This window comes from Lampetra fluviatilis, chromosome 6, assembly GCF_964198595.1.
Source record: "Lampetra fluviatilis chromosome 6, kcLamFluv1.1, whole genome shotgun sequence".
NCBI lineage: Eukaryota > Metazoa > Chordata > Hyperoartia > Petromyzontiformes > Petromyzontidae > Lampetra > Lampetra fluviatilis.
In genome coordinates this window covers 14,257,094-14,279,543 of record NC_136280.1, presented here as the reverse complement: position 1 = coordinate 14,279,543, position 22,450 = coordinate 14,257,094, and the positions used below count along the sequence as shown (strand labels likewise).

Genomic DNA, 22,450 nt, shown 5'->3' with positions numbered 1-22,450 from the left:
GGGCTCGCCAAATTGCTAATGAACGGTTGCGGGCACGGAAGGTGTCCATGCACGAATGGAAACCAGGTGACAGGGCCTGGCTGCATTGCCCTCAGGCACCCTTGGCTACGTCGCCTAAATTGTTGAGACCGTGGAGGGGACCCGTGGAGGTCGTGCGCGTTGCACGGCCCCAGTGCGTTCAGATAAAGTGGGGAAAGCGCCGGTGGTACGTTCACCCCTCCCGACTGAAACCGTTCTCGCCTCCATATGGCCTCCCCTTGTGTCGTGATGGCCGGGCGTGTGACGTGACCGGCGACCCAGAGGGGGAAATGTCTCTGCCTGATCCACACGTATTGTCGCCTGATCTGCTCCCAGGTGTCTCGGAACTGACAGCTGCCGATCACCGGCGGCCGGATCTCCGCGGCGGGGCCGGCCCTTTCAGGCCCGTTCCGCGCCGTCTGGAGCGGCCGGAACCGCCGGACGGTCGTCAGTGTCCCGCCCCATACGATGGACCAGCCAGACGGACTCGCGCCAGGTCGTGCTACTTTGCATGACCTGCCTCGTGAGGAGTCGGAGCAGTTGGAGCGCCTCGTCACTGCGTGTAGTCGCAGGGACGTGGGGCGCGTTCGTTTCGAATTTGCTCGTATCGTGTTATTGTTGACTTTTCGCGTTCATTGTCAATCTGTACATAGTTATTCTTGTTGTTGTTGTTGTTGTGTTATGTTACGGGGCACACTCGGGGGTTATGGGGTTTTTTTTTGTTGGTTGTCGTTTTATCGTCGTGGTTGGTTGTTGTTAGCAGCCGGGCCGGCTGCGAGCTATGTGGGAGGGGGTGATGTAGTGGTGATACGCGCTGGGTGTATATGTCGTGTGCCAGCGCGTAAGTACGGGTGTGTGTGTGGTGACGCGCGCTGACGGGGAGGAGCAGGCGTCAGTGCGCGGGTGGGGGTAGTGCTGCTGATTGGCTGTGTGCCGGTGACGCGCCCAGAGGGAGTGATCGGGTAGCAGCGCGGTGTGATTGGTCGGAGAGTGGAAACACGCGCTGAGCGGAACCGGATCGTGGGGATAGCGCGTGGGGATTGGGTAACGGAGGAGCGGTGCCGACGTTGAGGTCCGCATCCGCTCCGTCTCCCGGGAAGAAGGGGTATATAAGGTGATGCACAGAGGAGCAAGGGGCAGAAGTGGAACCATCTAAGAATGAAGACGAAGGTGTAGAGATAGGGCCCGGAGAGGAGAGTAATGGAGAGTAGAAGAGAGTAAGGTATAGTGTGTAGCCAGCGAGAGAGAAAGGTCTACACGAGAGAGTAAGGTATAGTGTGTAGCCAGCGAGAGAGAAAGGTCTACACGAGAGAGTAAGGTATAGTGTGTAGCCAGCGAGAGAGAAAGGTCTACACGAGCTGAGTAATGTATAGTGTGTAGCCAGCGAGATAGAACGGTCTACACGAGCTGAGTAATGTGTAGTGTGTAGCCAGCGAGATAGAACGGTCTACACGAGCTGAGTAATGTGTAGTGTGTAGCCAGCGAGATAGAACGGTCTACACGAGCTGAGTAATGTGTAGTGTGTAGCCAGCGAGAGAGAACGGTCTGCACGAGCCGAGTATGCATACGGTGTAGCCAGCGAGAGAGAACGGTCTGCACGAGCCGAGTATGCATACGGTGTAGCCAGCGAGAGAGAACGGTCTGCACGAGCCGAGTATGCATACGGTGTAGCCAGCGAGAGAGAACGGTCTGCACGAGCCGAGTATGCATACGGTGTAGCCAGCGAGAGAGAGGCAAAGTCTACACGAGGCGAGAGAGGAGAGTGTAGCAGAGGCGCAGAGTCTACACGAGGCGAGAGAGGAGTGTAGCCGAGGCGCGGAGTCTACACGAGGCACAGAGAGCCGGCAGCACAGAATCCTGAGTCAAGAGAAGTGCGGTGTGAAGAAGAGAGGCCACGCGTTGTATTGTTACAAGTCAAGATTTAATAAAAGAAGTGTGTTCCCGTCAAGGAGTTTCCTGCCGTCATTTTCCAATACTTCACATGTACACAGGAAGGTTTTGTCTGTGTGTGCGTTTGCCTTGAGGGGAAATGGGTTTTGCATGTGGCAATTTTTATGTGCACAGCACTATAATACCAACCACCTGGGTTCAACTCTCAGCCACAAACAACACCATATGGCATATGAACCTTTCTTAGGGCACCCCTAGGTCGACTCAGCCTTAAATGAGTACCCAGTGCAGTGTGTTAACATTAGCACTGGGGAGACAAAGGTAGCCAGGTGTCGTGTTGGGACACCCACTTCCTCGTGCGCCGTTCCAGCCTTCATAGGTGCTCACAAACATCACTTGCCACCCAACAGTATGTTAAAGGCTACATGGGGGGGTCTTTGTCTAGGTACCGGTGGGCTGGGCGGCTTGGGCTGCCACCGTTTAGTCACTTTGCGCCGCTCAACCTCGTGCCGGTACACCCAGCCTCTCAGTTCATCTGCAAGCCTGCACACAGACACACACAGACACACGCAAATCAATCAACAATCACACACACACACACCTCATCAATGAGATTTCAAATACAGTAAAACCTTGGATTCCGGAACGTGTTTGTAATCCAAAGCACTCGTATATCAGTTGTGATCACGTGACGCTTGGCAGACAAAGCGTATACTACACGTACTACTCGTATTGCAAGACCTCGCTCGTTTATTCAAGTAAATATTTATTTTAAAAATTTGCTCGTCTTGCAAAACACTCGCAGACCAAGTTACTCGCAATCCAAGGTTTTACTGTATATAATAACCGCTGAAATCCTGGGTTCGAATATGGGCAGCCACCTGTGATGAACCTGGGTTCTCAAGAATCCAGTTCAAGTTTTTCTTGTTTAACAAAATAAACTTGAAAAATTAATTCATCAAAATCAGGCCTGGTCAATCACGATGGCATGAAACACCCATAATGTTAATTATGGTATATAACTTCACTCAGAATATTCCAGCTTTGACGAGCTGTAATAATGTTGGTTTGAAGGTGTGCTTGAGTGCAGATGAGGCCAAGTGAAGAGCTTTTTGACACGACCTACGAAGACCATTTTCTGACACGTAATGATGTGATGTCACACTGCTCACTGTAAGAGTTCTGAATGGAATTTCTTTGGGGTCTCATGACGTATCACCAAGAGTAAAACTGGAATTTAAATGTAAAATAAACATGTGTCTTCATCCTCACGGCGTCTTTTGGCTAGCCATCGTACAAAGACGGTCACTGCATCGCACACTTTCAGATGCGCTTCTGTAGCTGTCTGGAACGCTCTTCCTTCCGATATTAGGAAGCCATATTCTTGGTTCTTTCGGTAAAGTCACGTAGATAAAATAAAAATTACAAATAAAATTAAAGCAAAAAACCCACAACGTTTCCATCGCAACACAAGCGGTCTTCATCAGGCAGAGAGAAAAGTCTAAATTAGGAAGCCACTGACTGAAGCTATGTTATTTTAAATCATCTACAGTAAAACCTTGGATTGCGAGCATAATAAGTTCCGGAAACGTGCTCCTAATCCAAAGCACTCATATATCAAAGTACTCGTATGTCAGTTGTGATCACGTGAGACTCGGCAGACAAAGCGTATACACGTACTACTCGTATTGCAAGACCTCGCTTGTTATCAAATTAATATTTACTTAAACATTTTGCTCGTCTTGCAAAACACTCACAGACCAAGTTACTCGCAATCCAAGGTTTTACTGTACATTGAAATCTCATTAATTTACAACTTCTTTTGGTATTTAGTTTACTGTCCTTCCCCCGCACCTCTGATTAGCACATTTGACTATGTACAGTTCTAAATAAAGTCTACACACATACACACCGGAGGGACTCGGTCTTATTGAAGTGTGGGCAGGACGGTGGCCGGAGGCTGGGTAGGGAGCTGTTCACAGTCACCAGCAACTCTTTTCCATTGGCCAGGGATGTTGTCTTGTTCCTAAATAACAACAAGGCACGGTGCACACATTCACCTCTTATCAATGGCAGGTACAACAGGTGGACATGTGTTGAACTTTCAAAGTACTCGTTGCAACATGAATGCTAATGTGCGTACGCTAATAAACATAAGTGCCACCTGGGCAGTGATGGAAATTATACATTTTCAAGGTGACAACAAGCCTATACATTACACACTGTTGACTCTCCACAAAGTAGTAATTATTGTATTGACATCAGAGAGATGACGGATCAAATGTATTTCGATGCAGGATTTTAAATGAACACTTTACAATTGTGAGTGAGCATTTTAACATGTAAAATGTCAATATCCGGATTAAAACGTGGATATTCCATGTTTATTACTGAGCACAGGCCCCAAAAACACAAACTGCCAGCAACAAACAGCACTATAAAAGTTGTAATAGATAAGAGCTAACACGTTTCTGGAACTGAGCAAGCTAATAAGAGCTTGAGAAAAGAGACGATGGGAGGACATTCTAAAGTCAAGCAGCATGAGGCAAGAAGCAGGGGTAAACAAAAAGATTTCCAAAACCATGAACAAACACAAGATTTAACACAGTACATAAAATTTGTGATCTGATCTCATCTGTGAAGGACAAGATTCCTGACGTGCAATATCCCGGCGTCTACAAATTAAGCTGTATCTGCGACAACCTCATCAGATCTTGGAAGCTAAGCCTGGATAGTGTTTGGATGGACAACCACCAAACAAGTGCCATGTTGGTTGTGTGACTTCACGGTGGGCAAGTGAAGAGAATAGTGCAGTAAAATCCATTGTTGTACTGTACTTCTAAGTTTTCATGTATATGGTCTTCGCCTTCACCAACCTGCAGTGACAAGCGTAGTGATTCTAGATTTGAAGCTTTCGTGACTGCAAGGATTCATACTCTTTGGTTTTTTCGGTAAAGTCACGTAGGTAAAAAATTGAAATAAATTACTCGTCACAGCCACCTCTGAGACACACTTAAGCGGTGTGCTTTCGCTAAGTTGTCCCCACCTGAAGAAGGACGCTTGTGTTGCGCCTGAAAAGTCGTGATTTAATTTATTTTAATTTTTTACTTACGTGACTTCACCGAAAAAACCAAAGAGTATGAGTAAGCGTAGTGACGTTTGGTCAAATTACCACCGCAACCCGCACAGGCTAGGAAAAGGCCCTCAGCCGTAGTGGACTGAGCAAATAGGGGTGAAGGTTAATTGACAGACAAGTGTGGACAATCGTAAGAGTTGGTAAGTGAACAAGATATTTCCAGATTGGTTTGAGAGGCCAGTAATAAAATGAGCCAAGAAGAAGCCCCTCCTCCAGCAGTGGACTCACACAAAGCATGTCAGAAACAGAACCAGAATATGTACTTATACTGGAAGAATCCTATGAGCTATTCTGCTCATTTTCACAGATGTCCAGGAGGGGTGGATCAAAACGTTACAACAATACAAAAACATAATAGTGCAAAGTATAGGAAAGGTAAACAAATTATTTAAAAAGTATACTAATGAAACCAAACTATGTTTTATCTTACCTGGTAAAGCCCATTGAACCATTCACTTATTTTTCAGAAGTGACCTGGCCATAAGTGATAGCTGAACAAAGTGACTTATCACGTGTACATTTATAGCAGCAAAAGAGTATAAATAATAAAAATGCATTTTTCCAAATATAAACAAAAATATCCACGCGACCACGGGGAGAACACGCCAACTTCAAATATACAGTAGGCGTCAGGACCGGGATCGAACCCCCGAGGTGGCTGGCTAGCCAACAGCGTGCATGTGTGCGTGCTTGAGCGCTGCTGGGTGGCATACGTGTAGACATGGTGCTTGCGGGGGCTGTGCGGGTGGGGCTGGGTGTGGAAGGCAGGCGGCTCGGGAGGCACCGCCAGCAAGTGCCGCCCGTGTCTCAGCGTCAGCTCCGCGGGAGACTGAACCGCGGCCATCGGCACCGTGTCGCTGTCCATGAACCTGCAAACGTCCACACATTAATTAACGAGTCGGCACTCGGCACCAGCACTGCGGACATCAATGATGGCCGTTGTGTATTCTTTAGCCAAATAATGTGCACCAGCATGGAGCAGAAGTAGTCACACTCGACATTTTAATGTCCAACTCAAAACTGCAATGGAGTGTGTCACGGGGTCGGCTTGAGGGCTACAAACACCCTGAGCTGCCCGTGCTGTCACACCATATCTCCCCCACCCACCCATTGCAACGCTGCAAACCTCTCCCAAATGTAATCACGATTGTGCTATCGGCATCATGTAATGAGACAAGGAGTCCATTTGAAAATCTTGCGGAGGAGTACAACCCTTTGTGCGAGATAATAGCCCACAAAAGTGGATATCACAGAACTGTTTTTGAAATCTCTTCCAGTGACCTCTGGTCCACACAGATGTAGCACTTTCCCACCTGCCCTGCTACAAACTGACATTCAAACCAAATTATGTGCAAAATCAAATTTATTGCGATAGTTTTTTTTGTGCAGTCATTGATGATGAGGCTGAAACCAATAACTCACTCCACCCGAGAACCCGGTTTAACCACGGTCAGCTGCCTGGATTCAGACCCAGGATCCCAGTTGACAGCCAAGTGCTTTGACATGTGACACCACTGCATCAGTTATGAACATATTATCGACTGATCAACCCAAATCAATCCAGTAGGGGAAAATTGTACAAACGTATGGCGATGGGTTAATCACTCCATAAGATAATCCCTATCGACTTCGCCCAATGTGTATTTTTTACCAACCTTGCAAGCACTACCTGGTCATATTGAGGACTGCTGTGCAATCAAAATTACAAACAGCTCTCCAGATGTGCATGTCCCTCTCTTTGTACAGCATCTTGATACTTGTTCACATTTAGATGTCATGTAATGTATCACATGATATACATAACTATATTGAAAACTCATTTCTTCACAACTGATATTTTTGTGTTTAGTTTGTTGTCCTTCCCCCGCACCTCCAATTAGTATGGTTGGCTACGTACGGTGCGAAAGAAGTTCTACATACATACTTGCCTAATGTAAGCAGGGGAATTATGACACTTCAAAATTATATTTTGCAGCCAATATATTTATCCAAGATTCATAATTGGTATAATAGATAAACATTGATCCATATTTGTTTTCAAATTCTGACAAATAAAAAAATATGGATAAAATATAATGTACTGTTCTTATAATCTATGTGAAACTTGATAATAAGTGTTGAGTTAGTGCGACCAAAGAGTGCTGTGCAGGAATCAAGTTCCACTGCGGGATCTTGGTGAAGAAACCGCTGACGTGATGCGAGAACACTCAAACGCTGCACGTAAAGAGCCGGCAAACTACTTGCTGCACTGCCCCCAACAGAAAATGTTGCCACCCTGCATATAGGTGCCTTGCACACACGATGAGCCTTTGAGTTGCTGTTGTTATAAATGTGCATCAGCGCCACCATATCCCATTAATTCGTTGAGGTAGAGAGGCGACCGTGTGGTTTGCGGTAGCAGCGAGACGTGTATCGGCATGCTTGTGTGCGTGCTGTGTGAGTGTGCGTGTGCTCGTGATCGTTACCTGCCAGGACTCCACGTCAATGCCAGGAAGCAAAAGAGAGCCATGACGCACACAGCGCGTCTGCCCGATACACCGCCTCCTTTCAACTGGGTGTTCTAAGTAAGAGAAGTGCACACGCAAACACACACACGTGCCATCAAATTAACCCCACTGTAATAATAGTCCCCCCCCGCCCCGATGCTGAAGTGCAGTGTAGCGGTTCTTCACTTCACTTGATAGGAAACACACAGAAAGGTTTCATCACCAACGTGGAGACGTGCTTCACGCACACCCGCGTGCGTGATTCACCGTCAGTCGGACCGCTCGAATGGAAATCCCTTGCTATGATGCGCAATGCAGTCATGTCTGGGCAAATCTTGCCTGCTTTACGCATCGATTGCACACACCTGTTGATCACTGTCAGGCCACGGTTGTGCGTTCAGTGCACAGTTCTGCACTCCAACGGAGGAACAGCACAAACTCTCTCCTGAAGCCCTCTCATTGTGGCTAACAAACAACATCATTGCCATTTAGCTCCTGAAATATATTGCTATAAGTAACAACAGAATTAAATAAAGATAAAGAAAAAAACACATTGAAGCAAAATATTCACTTAACAGGGATGGGTTATTTTTTAATCTGCTCAGAGCAGCAGGATATCCTCACCACCAGCACCAAGATCCAACATCAATATCTCTTTTGGAGATATCAATTTTTCAAGATCAACTGAAATACATGCATCGAATTGTGTGTGTGAGACGCAGTTATCTAAGATTTATTAAAATGATATTTTTTTGCTAACATTCAGGATGAAGGAGAAATTAAAAAAACGATTAGGTGGCTAATATGAAAAAAACTGGAATTAATTAATCAAATTGCGACCCAGAATTGCAATGAATCGAATCTCTGGAAGAATTAATGCCTAATACTTGACGATACTGGAAACAATGGTACTAGATCATGATATAAAGATGCCATACCAATCAGGAATCTTTTGAGGCCGAGTCGACTTAGGAAAAGCCAAGGCCAACATACCAATGGCGCTGTGCATCTTTGGCCAGGAATCTAATCCTGGACAGTGAAGTTGAAGCATACTGTACTAACAACCATAACAACCCTCCCCCCTTTCCCAGGCACACAAAGGCAAATTCACCCTATACAGCCTTTCAGGCGATAAAGACAAGTGCTTCATAACCAGTACCAAAACCTGGCTACATTTGCGAACCCAGTGCAGATGTCTGTTCACTACACACTCAATTAAGGGCGTGTCAACATAGGTAAGGCCCAAACCTACGTTGAATATGCCATTTGCATTAGCCAGGAAATTAATCCAGGTAGGCACAATTGCCACGCAGCTCACATGGGTGGTCAGTCGCCTCGTTATCACTCTTCTATCCCTACGGTGATGACCTTTCCCACAGATCTCACTCCTGGATTCCTCCACCCATGCTGGGGATGCGATCTCACCAATACTCATTTGTCTTGTTCATACTGTATTCCACCACCATACTGCAGGTCAAACACTTCTCTGTCAGCTTCCTATCTGGCACTGTGCGATGTTGGACTTACCTCCCATTGTATATATGTTGAACTTCTTTTGCACCGTACGTAATCAACCGTGCTAATCGGTCTCTTTTTTCTCCCCCAAAGTTCTTACAACCTTGCTCAATTAAAGAAACGTCCGATAAACCTTTACCTATTATCACATCGAAACGGGAACCTACCTCGGTTATCAACCCCTCCAGCCTCTGCTTGAGTTCCGCATTGTCTCTCCGGAGCCGCTCGTTCTCGCCCAGTGCGTCTCGAAGGCGCGCCTCCAGGCCCGTCACGTACTCCTTCTTCTTGCGCCGGGACTGGCAGGCTGACTCGCGGTTCTTGATCATGCGCTGCTGCCTCTTCAGCACCTTCACCTGCTCGCACAACGGCACAACATTCCCTCATTATTCGAGAAGAATACGTTCCGGAGATGCTCGCACCTTCGATTAGCACGATTGGCTATGTACGGTGTGAAAGAAGTTCAACATATATATATATGAATGGCAAATTTTGCTGAAAATTATATTGGCCTATGAAAATATCTGTAATGAATAACCTGGAGTACATAAATAGCTATTAAAAACATGAACCTAACACACAAAATATCAAATTGGTTACAATAAACAAAGTAAATAATAAATATTTAAGTAATAAATAATAGTTTATAAATGAACATAACTAAAATTAAGATGATGCTGCACTTTCACGCATCACATTCTCTCATCACTTCATCCACACTTTCTTTCTCTCTCACTCGATGCAGTCGTGTAGATTTCCAGATGCGATTTGTGGCTAGCCAAAATTGCGGATAGCCAAGTTAGTGAATAATGAGGGAATGTTGTACAGAAAAACTCTGAGACAATGTGGAAATTCCACGCCGTGGTGGCCAAGGGCCAGTCTCCCTCACATAGAAATACATTTGTGTACGTAATATATGGTTTGTTTCTGTTTGCAAAGATCCACTATCTCTATCAATATGGCATTGAAAAGTGCAAGGGCAGAAACTGCCTTTTGGGGTATGGATGCAAGCTACCTGAGATTGCAATATGAGACACTGCAAAGTTCTGAAACAAAATGAACACCCCTTGATCGTTACAAAACACTGTGTGATTTAAAGCAAAATATAATTAAGGATGTATCCTTATAAAAAAAATGCGAACATGCCCAATATCCTAATTTCCTGATATATTTGTACATTTTAGCCATCATGCGTGGATAATGCCAGATTAAGTGAAAAACCAAACGTTAAGATTTTCCTGTGCAATCATTGGTGCCTGGGTTGAGGCCAAACTAACTTGACTTGGAAGTCTGATTAAATCAGATATATGAAAACTATATTCATACCTAGACCATATTCATCAGTAAATGCACAGTAACTCTGACAAGGCCAACAGCATGAACTCACTGAGCCACCTAGCCACTTCCGTTAGCCACACCGTCCAACGGTAACATCTGACAAACACGGTGAAATCTTTGTGTGGGCCCAACGTACGTCGACGTCCCTGCCGTACGGGTCTCTCGACGGCGGTTGTAGGGGCACAATCCTCTTGACGACGGCGGCGGCGGCAGTAGTGGTGGGTGGTGCTGTACTGGCAGGCGGTGACAGGCAGGCACCCGGCGCAGAAGCAGACATGGAGCCCACAAACGTCGGAGAACACAAACCAGCCACCGACGTACCCGTCACCCCATTTTCCATCTTGGTTGTCAGGCCATTGGCCATTCCCTTGGCAACAACGCCATTAGCTGTGCCATTGGATAGTCCGTTTGCCAGGCCACCCTGGGGCAGGTTGCACGGTCCATGTGCAAGCTGCGTGCGGCCGAGTCCAGGCTGCGGCTGCTTGAGAAGGCACTGGGCTGGCAGGCGAGTGAGCCCACCTGTGGATAGGACCACCGGTTGGGCTATGTGTGCATGGATGACAGGGATGGAGAGGTCACAGGGCAGTGTGGGATAAACGAGAAGGACGTGGTTTAGCTAAAATAATTCTCTAGTCATCGTGAATGAAATACACTATTCACATTTGTATAAAACATACTCGCATGAAATAAATGTGCTGGAACATATATTTTTTATCATATACCACCATTATTTTCAAGGTTGCCCTACATGCAGTGGAGTTGTCATATACAACATAGGATTGGCACTTCATAGTATTCAAAGTCAGTGTTACCCTGGTCAAATAAGCAATGGGAATGATGGTGATCTCCCCATTTTTGGTACGGAGACAATTATGGGATTTTCACATTTAATTCATGGAGACCAGTTCCTCTATAGCAGTGGTTCTGAACCTTTACTGCAGCCTGCACCCCTTTGGTTCTCAATCGTTAAAATAATTATGTTAATAAATACATCGATTTCAAGAAACAAAGTAGTTCTATTTATGTGCCCGTGCTAAATTTGTGTTTTCTATCATTTACCTTGTAAAAAAATTCTGCCATGTCTCACACCCCCAGAAAGGGCATGTCGCACCCCAGGTTAAGGACCACTGCTCTATATGTTATCTACTATTGATCTCCAATCAAAGGGTAATACTGTTTAGAGTCAACCCCTGAACAGAATTTAAACTTATTTTTAAACTGTTTAATTTTGAACTGAGCACAGGTATCACATTGTGTGTGGTGTGTTCTGCTGTGCCACTGATAAGTGATGGGAGATGAACTGCAACCTTCAGGTCACATTACTGACCAGCAGGCTTTGCCTGGAAAGCGATGGTTTGTGGCACCAGGGAAGTCACCGGCTGCAGGATAAGGGTTTTGGTGGTGTTGGGTGCTGCAGTGATGCCAGAAGGCAGAGCAAGGTTGGACTGCAGCAACTGGGGTGCCTTCTGCTGGCACTGAGTTGGCACCAACCCTAGAAGGAAGATAACGTTTTTTTTTCATTATTCATATTTTTTAGGCAGGAAAATCTCACTAAGTCTCATGGCTCTCTTCCGTGTGTTTAGTTTGATGTCCTTCCCCCACACCTCTGATTAGCATGGTTGGCTATGTAAGGGTGTGAAAGAAGTTCAACATACATACGTACCGCCCATGATGATTGCTGTATACAATTTAAATTGAGTAATTTGTGGGTAATTTTATAATTTGGCAAATTTGGACCATGCACTCAAGACTGATGATATGGGCTCTTCAATGTCCAATCTGCACTATCTGAAGCAGACTGCGTTTATTTTACATTTAACACACCCGCAGTGTTCACCAGGCCAGCTGCTGGATTAAAATCGTGAACACCTGCAGCAAGTGGCAAACATCCTTTCACTCGGTCATGTCACAGCCAGAGCACACATTTGTACATGAAAAAACACAATTCACATGATAAGATAAACCATTAATTGGAAAGGAATGTGATACACTCAATCAAGCAAGGGTCCATACATATTTAACTCTCTTGACCAAAAGTAGTTACAAACGCTCCAAGTGGGGCTGTTGTCAGGACAATGAGTACATTTTAAGCTTGAACACACACACGCAATGGCCTAACCCTTACCAATTAGCTCACATAAAATCCACTTTACAGATCAAGAGTACACTGGAAACTTCTCACAAAAGTTAAGAGGCAGCTACAGGTATCACTGTTACCTACATGTCAACTGTCCTAGTGTTTATCACAGAGCAATTAAGCCTACATTTTAAATCCTCAAGAGCTAAAATACGTTTAATAATGTAAAAAGCCAAACTTAACACGAGTTTTTTGTGGCATCATTAAAATCTGGTTTAAATCGCAGATAAGTTGAAATCTGGATATGAACCTAGGATGTCAGTGATGTCTCTGGGCCACCTGGCCACCGTGGCCTTCTAAAAGTTTCCCCCCTCTTGGCAGTTGCATTCTCCCCTTACGCTCCATGTCCAAACGTGCCAGTGCATTAATTGACTTGCTCCTCCGCCAAGCGAGCTCGCCCACCTGTGGTCGGTGCAAGAGCCTCATGCTTGGGTTCCCGTTTGGGCCACTCCAGGATGGCCTGGGTTTGGCTGGGTAGGGAGCCTGAAGCCTGCGTCCGTGGCGGGGAGGGAATGTCCCCCACACAGTACGGCGGTGTTGGTGGCCCCTCCAACTTCACTCCCAGGCACGGTGCAGCGCTTGCCTGCGTTGGGCAGGGAGAGTTGAGAGGTGACGCAAGAGGCTCTTGATTTCACAATTTATTAAAAGTTTAAGTCATGGAGTCTCTCCATGAAAAAACAAGTGTTGTGGGGTGCTCGTCTCCACCGGTGGCCACGAGCCACATTCCTACGATGGGAGTTATATTACCCATAAGACCATCATTGTTGGGTTTATCTCACAATAACACTATTTAATGAACACGAAGAATGATGGCCCTGGGTTAAGATAACCCAGTAAATCACCGACTACATTTTTCATTCATCGATATAAAAATCATCTGCATTGTCCCTGCTTCCTCGTACCGCCTGCTTTTGTGAAGACTCCACCACGGTGCTGATGAGGACCTCGGACGAGTTTGATGAGGGTGGAGAGGGAGGCTCCTCCTTTATTAGCACGTCTGCATGAAAACAAACCAAAATCACCTCCATTGCACCACAGTGAAAAAGGAAATGCTCTGTAAAGCACAGGCAAGTGGACTAAACACGAGGAAGAGGCGGCGTTAAATCAACCCTGCCACTTATAACACAAACAAAATGCTCACACGAGTTCCACACTTAAACCAATGGGACTTGTGCAGAACCCAGTCACAACAACCCTTGACATCTGTTTGCTGCCGCTATCGGTAGACACATACTGAATTTTACAAGCAACGCACAGCACCAAGAGGGCCACCATGTGAAGCTAGTGATTCACTCACATTGCTACCCAAGGATGTAGTGGGTCCACACACGCATTAGCCAAAGATAAAATAACACGTGACATAACTTCCTGATGGGATGCATGCAAGGCTAGGAGCAGGGTAAGGAGCCAGATAAGATAACAATTGTCTGATTGGCCAGAGAAACGATGCCAGATCAAACCATTTCCTTTATCGCTCCATTATGCCGCACATAGCAATGACAGCTTAAAGCTCGAAGCATGAATCATCCTGTTCTTGAGCCTGTGAAAATCACCATGTGTGAAGCAGGATTTATGAACAGAGGATGACTCAACTGTTTCCAATACATCACACTATTAGGCTGATGCAACTGAGTGACAGTGCCCTCAATCAAGAGTCTTGCGTCACCTCCCAACTCTCCCTGCTCACGTCACTTAAAGAAAGTGTCACCACTGAGAGAGCACATAAGCGTCAACAAAGCTTTAAAGTTTATCAAGCAATGATTACCGTGGGCATGAAACCACAATGTGGCATGTCGGAAGACTTACTCGTGTGTGTTCACACTAAAACTCTTCCATTCTCAAGACTTGCAAACACCTAGCACTCGTACCTTGGAAAATTTCGGTGTAAACGTGTGACCAGGGGTCACTGGAGGACGACGATGACGAGGAGGGGGAGAGAGATTCCAGCTTGAGCTCGATGTCATTGTCTTCGTCCATCTGTGAGAAGCGCAAGTGTGCGTGCCGTGAGATGCTTTCGTTTTGGTTGGTCAAGTAAAGTAAATATCCCTAGAACAGGAATTGGAATGGTGACAAAGCCATTGCCGTTGCAGCACCAAGGTTTTGGAACAACCTTGTTGCCACCCTGAACATCGCAAATCTTCCTTCAAAAATATACTGAAGCAGAAGTTTAGTGCTGGATACAGTCACATTTGCAAATGTGATTTGTAACTTTGATACTTACCTGAGTACTATCTATAGTTAAATGTTATTTGCCATTTTATTGAGGGACTACTGCCGAGTGCTGTTATCTTGGTGTGGTCTGGGACAGTTTTGTTTTTGCTGCCTTGCCCAATCTTGAGAAATCTGACTTATATATCGATTTAAAGCTTTCGTGACTGCAGGGATTCATCTTCTTGGTTTTTTCGGTAAAGTCACGTAGAATGGAAATAATAAAAATAAAACATAATAAACGTCGTGAGAATTATTTTATTATGTTTAAATTTTATTATTTTATTATTTCCATTCTACGTGACTTTACCGAAAGAACCAAGAAGCTGACTTATATAGTTAATGCATGTAATATTTATTTATATTTTGTGGCTTGCTGACCATTTTCTCTAGTTTGCACTCCCATCGTTTTTCGTATTGTTCGCTGTTGTAAATCGCTGACCCGCCAAAACTGGACACCTGTGAAAAAAAGCTTCAAAGCTCATTGGAATCCAACTGCAGTCTAAATAAAGATTCCGATTCGGATTCTATTTGGCGAAGTGGCTAGGTGACTCGAGGGATAATTCCATGTTGGAATACTAAGCCAGCAGGGCAGAACCCTGGTTTGAATCTGGTCATCCATCTGCAATTAAGCTGCATTCTCAGGCATTGTGAGCTACCCCTCTCAGCTTATTTCCCTTTAAATGCACATCACATATTGTAATTAATTTGGATTTTCACTTAATGCGGCATATTACGGCTATAGGAATTAAAAAGAAAACGTCTCTCTGTGGGAAACCAACAGTGTTTATCTAACAAGAGGCTGATTGCTGCCCCTGGACAGTAAAATGTTGGCCGCTGGACCAGGGTGAGAAATGGAAGTGAACGGATGCAGTCCCCCCACACTCTGTGAGCCATACAACTCTGTCGAGGTTTGTCCCTTTCCACAATGCTCCCCCCCCTTCTCTAACCTCTGCAACCAGAGGGTAATTATAATAATTTAAAACATATTTTCAAAACCCTTGAACGAATGCTCATACAACATATAACGAAGCAATGCCCTCTCCACAAATACGAAGAAGACATCACAGCGATACACTCCGCTGCTCCCGACGCGGTTATTTGGCTTGACCACCTGAACGTGAAATTGTAGTTGTTGCTCTGCGTCTATATCAGCCCTATGAAAGAATAATTAATGCTTGGACGAGGTCATCCCAAACATAAATATATTGTTGCATAATTTTGTACCATGTGAATGTTTTTGGAAAAACAGGCAATAAAGTTATACTAAACAAGGGTTCCCATCGATCGCACGTCTTACATCCACATTAATTTGTATTTATTTATTATTTTATTTCACCAGGTAAGGCACACGGAGTAATAAACCTTGGATTGCGAGCATAATTCGTTCCGGAAGCGTGTTCGTAATCCAAAGCACTCGTATACCAGTTGTGATCACGTGACGCTCGGCAGACAAAGCGTATACGTACTACTCGTATTGCAAGACCTCACTCGTTTATCAAATTAATATTTATTAAAAAAATTTGCTCGTCTTGCAAAACACTCGCAGACCAAGTTACTCGCAATCCAAGGTTTTACTGTAGCTCTTTTTCAGAAGCGACCTGGCCACAAATGATAGCTCAATGAAGTGGCTTATCATCATGTGAAAATGTATAGCAGCCAAATACTCTAAACACATGTTTCTAAATGTGGAGGAAAAACCCAGAGGACCCCGAGAAAGATCCACAAGCGACCACAGGTAGAACGTGCAAACTCCAACTATACAGGCATCAGGGTTGGGTTGCAGCCCACGACCTCGTGCCTACCAGGCGAGTTAGTTAGCATCTCACCACTGTGGCGCCCCATTGATCCTGCGATGTCCAGAATAGTTACATGGGTGGCCCAAGTCAAAGAATGTGCCTCACTTCTGAAAGAGTCACATGGCATGCTGAGCGTTGGGTCGGTCCGCTAAAAGCTACCTTGAGAAGCCGGGCCAAGTCCGCTAGCCTCGTTCGTAATCCCGCTAGCCTCGGTGATAAGTCAGCACGACCCAATAGTCATGGAAACGTAAGTTCAGTGGTGTTGACCCGGTGCTCCAACAATGCCATAAGCCATACAGCCACATTTCTTCAATATCATTCGTGGGAACTATGGCTGTTTCAATAAACAGAACACATTCCTGCGGAGGGAGCTGGTAGGAACGTTTGGTTTCTCGGTCAATGGCCAGGGTCAACGGCGGCGTGGTGTATTCAGCAAATATGCCTGACTGTGAGGGCGGGCACAAGCCGGCGGAGTAGGTTAAACGTTGAGTTTTACAAGGGCACCACGGGGTGACCAGCCCCTCCCCACCCAGCCCCACCAAGCTCCTCCCCACCCTCCACACCCAACCCCTCCCAGCCCCTCCCCACCCAGCCCCTCCACACCCAGCCCCTCCCCACCCTCCCCACCCAGCCCCTCCCCTCCCCACCCAGCCCCTCCCTGCACGACGGACACAATAATCCCCTGTGGGCTGGTGTAACCAGGAGGTTTCTACCAGTAAAAGGTGTTCAGACAGTGACAATGTATATATTCACAGACATCAATTTCCCATTTTCATTTGTTTCCAATATCAAACCCAGGTGAAGATATTGCCATACAAGGGATCATAGAAGTCTTCCCATTTGATCTAGAGCAGTGTTCTTCAATACAAGACCTGTGGGCCACTGGTGGCCTTTAGTGCAGCTCCTGACGTAAAGCCCCAGACAATACACAAATGTGAAAACACCCCATCATCGTACTGTCAAACCCAATGGTTTCAAATGTGTGGCAGCCCTCACACTGATGTCTTATCAGCGAAAGTGCCCCCCCCCCCCCTCTGATAGTTAGTGAATAACACTGATCTAGAGCAAATATACAACATCCATAGGAATAGGACCGATCCAGACACACATTGCCACACTATGCATTAACAGAAGTGTCTATATTACTGAAAAGGTTGGAAATGCAGCAGCACACTCACATGGGAATGATCGCGAAGGATGCCAAAGGGGTCTTCGGGGTCGTCTGGAATGTCCATGTTTTCCAGGTCATAGAGGCAGCCATCTGTAAGGATGCACACAAGATGGGGTTACGGTATGTTAAGATGAATTCATTGCTGTTTTTCGGACTGCAGCACTGTTATTGGGAATGTGGTTTCAATCAGGCTGGGTGGCATTGCAACACAAGGGTTGGTCAAAGGTTTAAATCTTGGTCAAGGTGCCACACAGCCCATAAACCCCATTAGGATCGATACAATGGGTATCACTTTTTCAGATGTCAACAGTAATTGTCCTTCGGAAAAAACTGGAACACACCAAAGGAATGTGGAATTTCCACCACTGGCATATGGCCTCTAATAGAAATGAGCATCATACCTTGACTGTTTGAGCAGACAAATACTTGGAATGATCGATGTTGCCCATTATAAGGACTCATGAGGTGTGTGATGAGCATCATGCTATGACCACTGTGTACCTGTGATTGTGTGATCACTTTTCACAATCAATTAACTTCTGAGTGAACTACAACAACAATGTATCCAGGGATTATGGCATGATTAGGTGGTAGATAAACATAAGATCGTAGTCGCACTAATGTAATGTCCAAATTGGCCAAAAAAATTACCGCAAATTACTCAGTTAAAATATTCATAGCCATTGTTGCCTTGTACTGTGGAAATGTGGCAGGACCATCTTGAAAAAGAGTCATGAGACTCAGGCTTTCCTGGGTAAACAAGTTTAATGATAATAAATTATGTGGCTATAATAATAATTTTAAAAACATTTTAAAAATTCCAGAAACATGGAGTTGTTGTCGGAAAAGAAAATGTAGCAAAAAAGCACGTGATCTCTGCACGGGAAACTGTTGCACAATTTGTGACGCAATAGTTGGCTAAAAAACAATCGTTTTGAAACCAAAAATGTGGTGGACTTGTTATGCCCTTTTTTTCCTAATCGTACAAGTTGTTTTTCATGGCTGAGTTGTGATATTTAAGCAACTGTGCGACTTGCAAAGGTGTGCAGTGTAGCGTTACGTTTCCGTGTGTTCAGGTCTGTAAAGCCTGCATGGGTGTTGCACTCAAAACATCCTGAACCTGGATATTCGTGTGCTATATTTATGCTGCCAGTCAATGCCCTTTGTTGAATCAAATGAGCATCCATTGTGAATCACAATCCTTTGCCACAAGTAAAACCTGATCATCCTGGCAGTGGGTGGTGGCTATGCACACCTGCAATGAAATCGAGCACTGTGGAGGCGAGAGTTGGTGCATCGCACAAATGTTGTGAAACTCCTTTCCCGTGGGCGTTGAGATGCCATAACCTGGCTCGCCAGCAGTAGGCAGCACACCTAAGTGGACTGATTGCCATCTGTTCCCATCTGTGCATGGATAGTGCGTTGCCACCTCGCACGTGTGGGTTTACTGCGGGTGTTCCAGTTTCCTCCCACGAGCATACGCTTTAATTAATTGCCTGAAAAAATCTTATAATAAATACCCAATACATGACCCTCCTGAAAAAGAGTCCTGCAATACAACGTGGCTTTCACGGATAAATAAGTAAATGATTGACAATGGCTATATGGGGTAAGATATTTATTTTCTCTCTCTCAATTATTGTCATAGGCAATTTCAATATTTAACACAGGCAAACAGTAGTCTACTCTTGGGAATGATGTCCCATGGTCTTTAACATGGATTCCAGCAGACTCTGCTTAGGCAATTCCAAAATAATCTATCCGTGAAAAGTAAAGTCAATTCCAGGTTACTACTAACATTTACTACCCTATTGTAGTGTTACACGTACCACAATAATGACCCTGCCCATAGTTAATTTTACTATTATAGAAACTAAACAGGTTATATGCCTGTGGTCTAGCTAGGATGTAAATTGTAGGAAGGAACACAAACAATTACAGAGGTGGAAGATAATTAGTGTGAACAGCAATTGCCATGATAATATATAAAATGGCAAACATTTTTTATTTCAACTTTTCACAATGAGTACAGGCTATACTTGGCAATTTGATCGTGCTTGATTTGTAACAAATTATGTAAACTTTACTGGATAACTTGACAACATTGCTGCACCCAAGTCAAAAAGTCGAGGTGATTAAAACGATCGTAGAGTGGTTCTAGTTGCCACTGTTTGTCCTGAGCCAGTGGTAGAAATTCCACATTCCCAGGGTGCTGGCCATGAGAGGCCAAATTGATCCTCGACCTTGATTTTAAACCTGCCATGTTCCGGCTGCCGCGAGCAAGGAACTTGGCTGGATTCACTCTCACACCTGCAGCACTCCATCGGATCTCACCAGAAAAATCAGGGCATCTCCTTATGTCGACCATTATGCAAATTACCATTAGTCTGCAGACCCAAGTGCAAAATACACATTAACACTGCTAATTCACAGCAAAGTCCCTTGATGAGAATTTAACGTTTTTACAACATCAGCGTTCAGTGTCACTCTGTGTGCAATAGTCTGCCATGTCAGATAAAATTATATTTGCATTGAATGCTAATTCTTAACGAATGGATGGTCTGTTGCACACTGCCAAATTCAGCTATGATGCAGTCTCATATAATGAGCACATGGACGCCTTGAGACATTTGATATACACCCTTTAGCAGGCAGGTTCAAATTCCACGTGAAACACTACTTCGATGGTAAAAGAAAAAGCTTAAAATCTAATACATTACCCTTACACAGATGAGCAGATACGCATCTGCTTTCTAACCCCCCACCACCCCCCTCCGCTGACGCAATTTCGCAAAGTTCTCCTCGTAAATAAAGGTTCATCCTACAATCCACAAAAACTATTCACTTTACGAAGTAACACTGAAACTAACGTGTGTACAGTGTGCCCCTCCGGCATCGTGCCAACGTTCAGCTGGCAAACTGAGCCACGTGGAACACCGCATCAATAATGATGGAGGCAGCTTCTAACACGTGGTTTGCGGAGCTGGGTAATTCGCTGCATAATTAAGATTTATTCCAGATCGACGCGGTCATAAGTGAGTAGACGCTTACGTAACCTGATAAAATGAGCCGATTTCTCGGTAGTAGTAATCTAATGTGCACCTCCAACTGTCGCAAACAATACGGCTGCTTGAGCAAAAACAACCGTAGTCAACAGACGGTAGAAACCCAATACGTTTGGGTGGGCTGTGAGAGCGATTTTAACATGGACATGCTGTACTTCTGTTTAAAAACCAATAACATGGATACATGTTAATCAAAAGTCACAATTCACATGAAATTATTGTTCTTATGGTGTGAAAGTTTAAGCACACACTGTGGCTGTCAATAGTAATAACCTTTCAAGATAAAATAGAGAGCAGAGAAATGTTTTTGGGGGCAAAAATTATTCACCAGAAGAGGAAATTACCATATCCAATAGTGATAGCCAACTAAATGTTGTTATGCTATAAGGCAGTGTTAAAGGATACGATTTTTCACATTTATCTATACACCACCACCTTATCAGTCCTTTAAATTTTGCATAATTTTTCATTTTAGTAGACAAATATGCTAGCCAGTGTCCCTCTGCTAATCTCCAATGACTCTGCGAAAATTGTAAAAATTCCACATTTCCATGACAGAAACCAGTGTATATTATATAACCACGGTTACAATGCCTTTAAACGGTATTCCTCTCATCAATCTCAGATGTAAGATGGGCTGATTCGACCCCCCCAAACCACAATTACAAACCACAACTGCAGGTCACAAGCGCTCTGACCACAGTGCCACGTGCCCGGATATTGGCAGGTTAAAGTATTCGATAAATTCGATGAACGGCATTACACTTTTTAGAAGCTCATGTTAATGTACTTGCAGTGAGTATTCTTTAACATTGCGTTGAGTCTAGTGGGACTAATCTACGTTGCTTTTCCTGGTGGTTTCCAAGCATTGTTGTGCAGCAGTGTTAGCTGATAGCGAATGAGCGGCGTGTGGTTTCGGTCATGCGACATTTTGTTTATTAACGCACATTGCTGTGGTTTTTATTTTGCTGTGTAACATGCATGCGGTTGATGAATTTTGTTGATTGTGCCGTGTGTTATGAGGTGGTCACTGCTCCGCGTGTAAATATCAACCGTGGAATGCATGCTTGATGTTGTTTTTAGTCCTGTAAGTAATTTTGGTGGCCATCAAGGGCCACTCTTAAAAAACAACAAAAGCACTTTGCTCCATTATTTGCAACTCAAATATTGGGGTACCGATGAGGTCTAGATTTATGTATTCAACAGGCCAGTTCAGACACTGTGATAAGTTATTGCTTTGCACTAGACTGGAAATTATACTTTGGACTGTGATATTTCCACACATGAAACACAAAGGAGTGTAACAATGTATTGACTTGACTTCATTACATGATGCTCATAATGCAAGAATGACATTAAGTGTGACTTACATATTTTAATATATGTTGTATATTATTTGTTCGTGTCAATAGAGGCACTGCAATGCACGAATTTTGGAACAAAATCAATTCTTAAACTCAACCACAACCCTCAATTCTGACAATTAATCTAACTACAAGGGGGGTGCATCATTACAGACCAACCATTCCACATTAATTTGAGCAGACATTACCTTTAAAAAAAAATATCTAACCTGCTTCTAAAGAAGAAATACCATAGACATAATTCTAGTTTAGTCAAAAGTTGTTTTGGATGAATGTGCCCGTGTCGCTAACGTGAATCTAGTAACTACACTTTCACAACAACACTC

At 44.5% G+C, this 22,450-nt stretch overlaps 1 protein-coding gene across 2 annotated transcripts in view; it reads right to left on the bottom strand.

Annotated features, from left to right (window-relative positions):
* Positions 1 to 22,450, bottom strand: part of ATF6B (activating transcription factor 6 beta) — a 40,032-nt gene that overhangs the window by 12,937 nt on the left and 4,645 nt on the right. The window contains exons 2-12 of one of the 2 annotated variants that reach the window (XM_078857811.1): positions 17,703 to 17,785; positions 14,386 to 14,494; positions 13,420 to 13,514; positions 12,920 to 13,100; positions 11,708 to 11,872; positions 10,517 to 10,923; positions 9,213 to 9,398; positions 7,510 to 7,604; positions 5,758 to 5,913; positions 3,821 to 3,934; positions 2,358 to 2,451 (exon numbers count right to left, since the gene is read on the bottom strand). In XM_078857811.1, coding sequence (XP_078713937.1) covers positions 2,358 to 2,451; positions 3,821 to 3,934; positions 5,758 to 5,913; positions 7,510 to 7,604; positions 9,213 to 9,398; positions 10,517 to 10,923; positions 11,708 to 11,872; positions 12,920 to 13,100; positions 13,420 to 13,514; positions 14,386 to 14,494; positions 17,703 to 17,785 — 1,685 coding nt within the window. The remainder of the gene's footprint in view (positions 1 to 2,357; positions 2,452 to 3,820; positions 3,935 to 5,757; positions 5,914 to 7,509; positions 7,605 to 9,212; positions 9,399 to 10,516; positions 10,924 to 11,707; positions 11,873 to 12,919; positions 13,101 to 13,419; positions 13,515 to 14,385; positions 14,495 to 17,702; positions 17,786 to 22,450) is intronic. The other variant, XM_078857813.1, reaches the window with a different exon arrangement.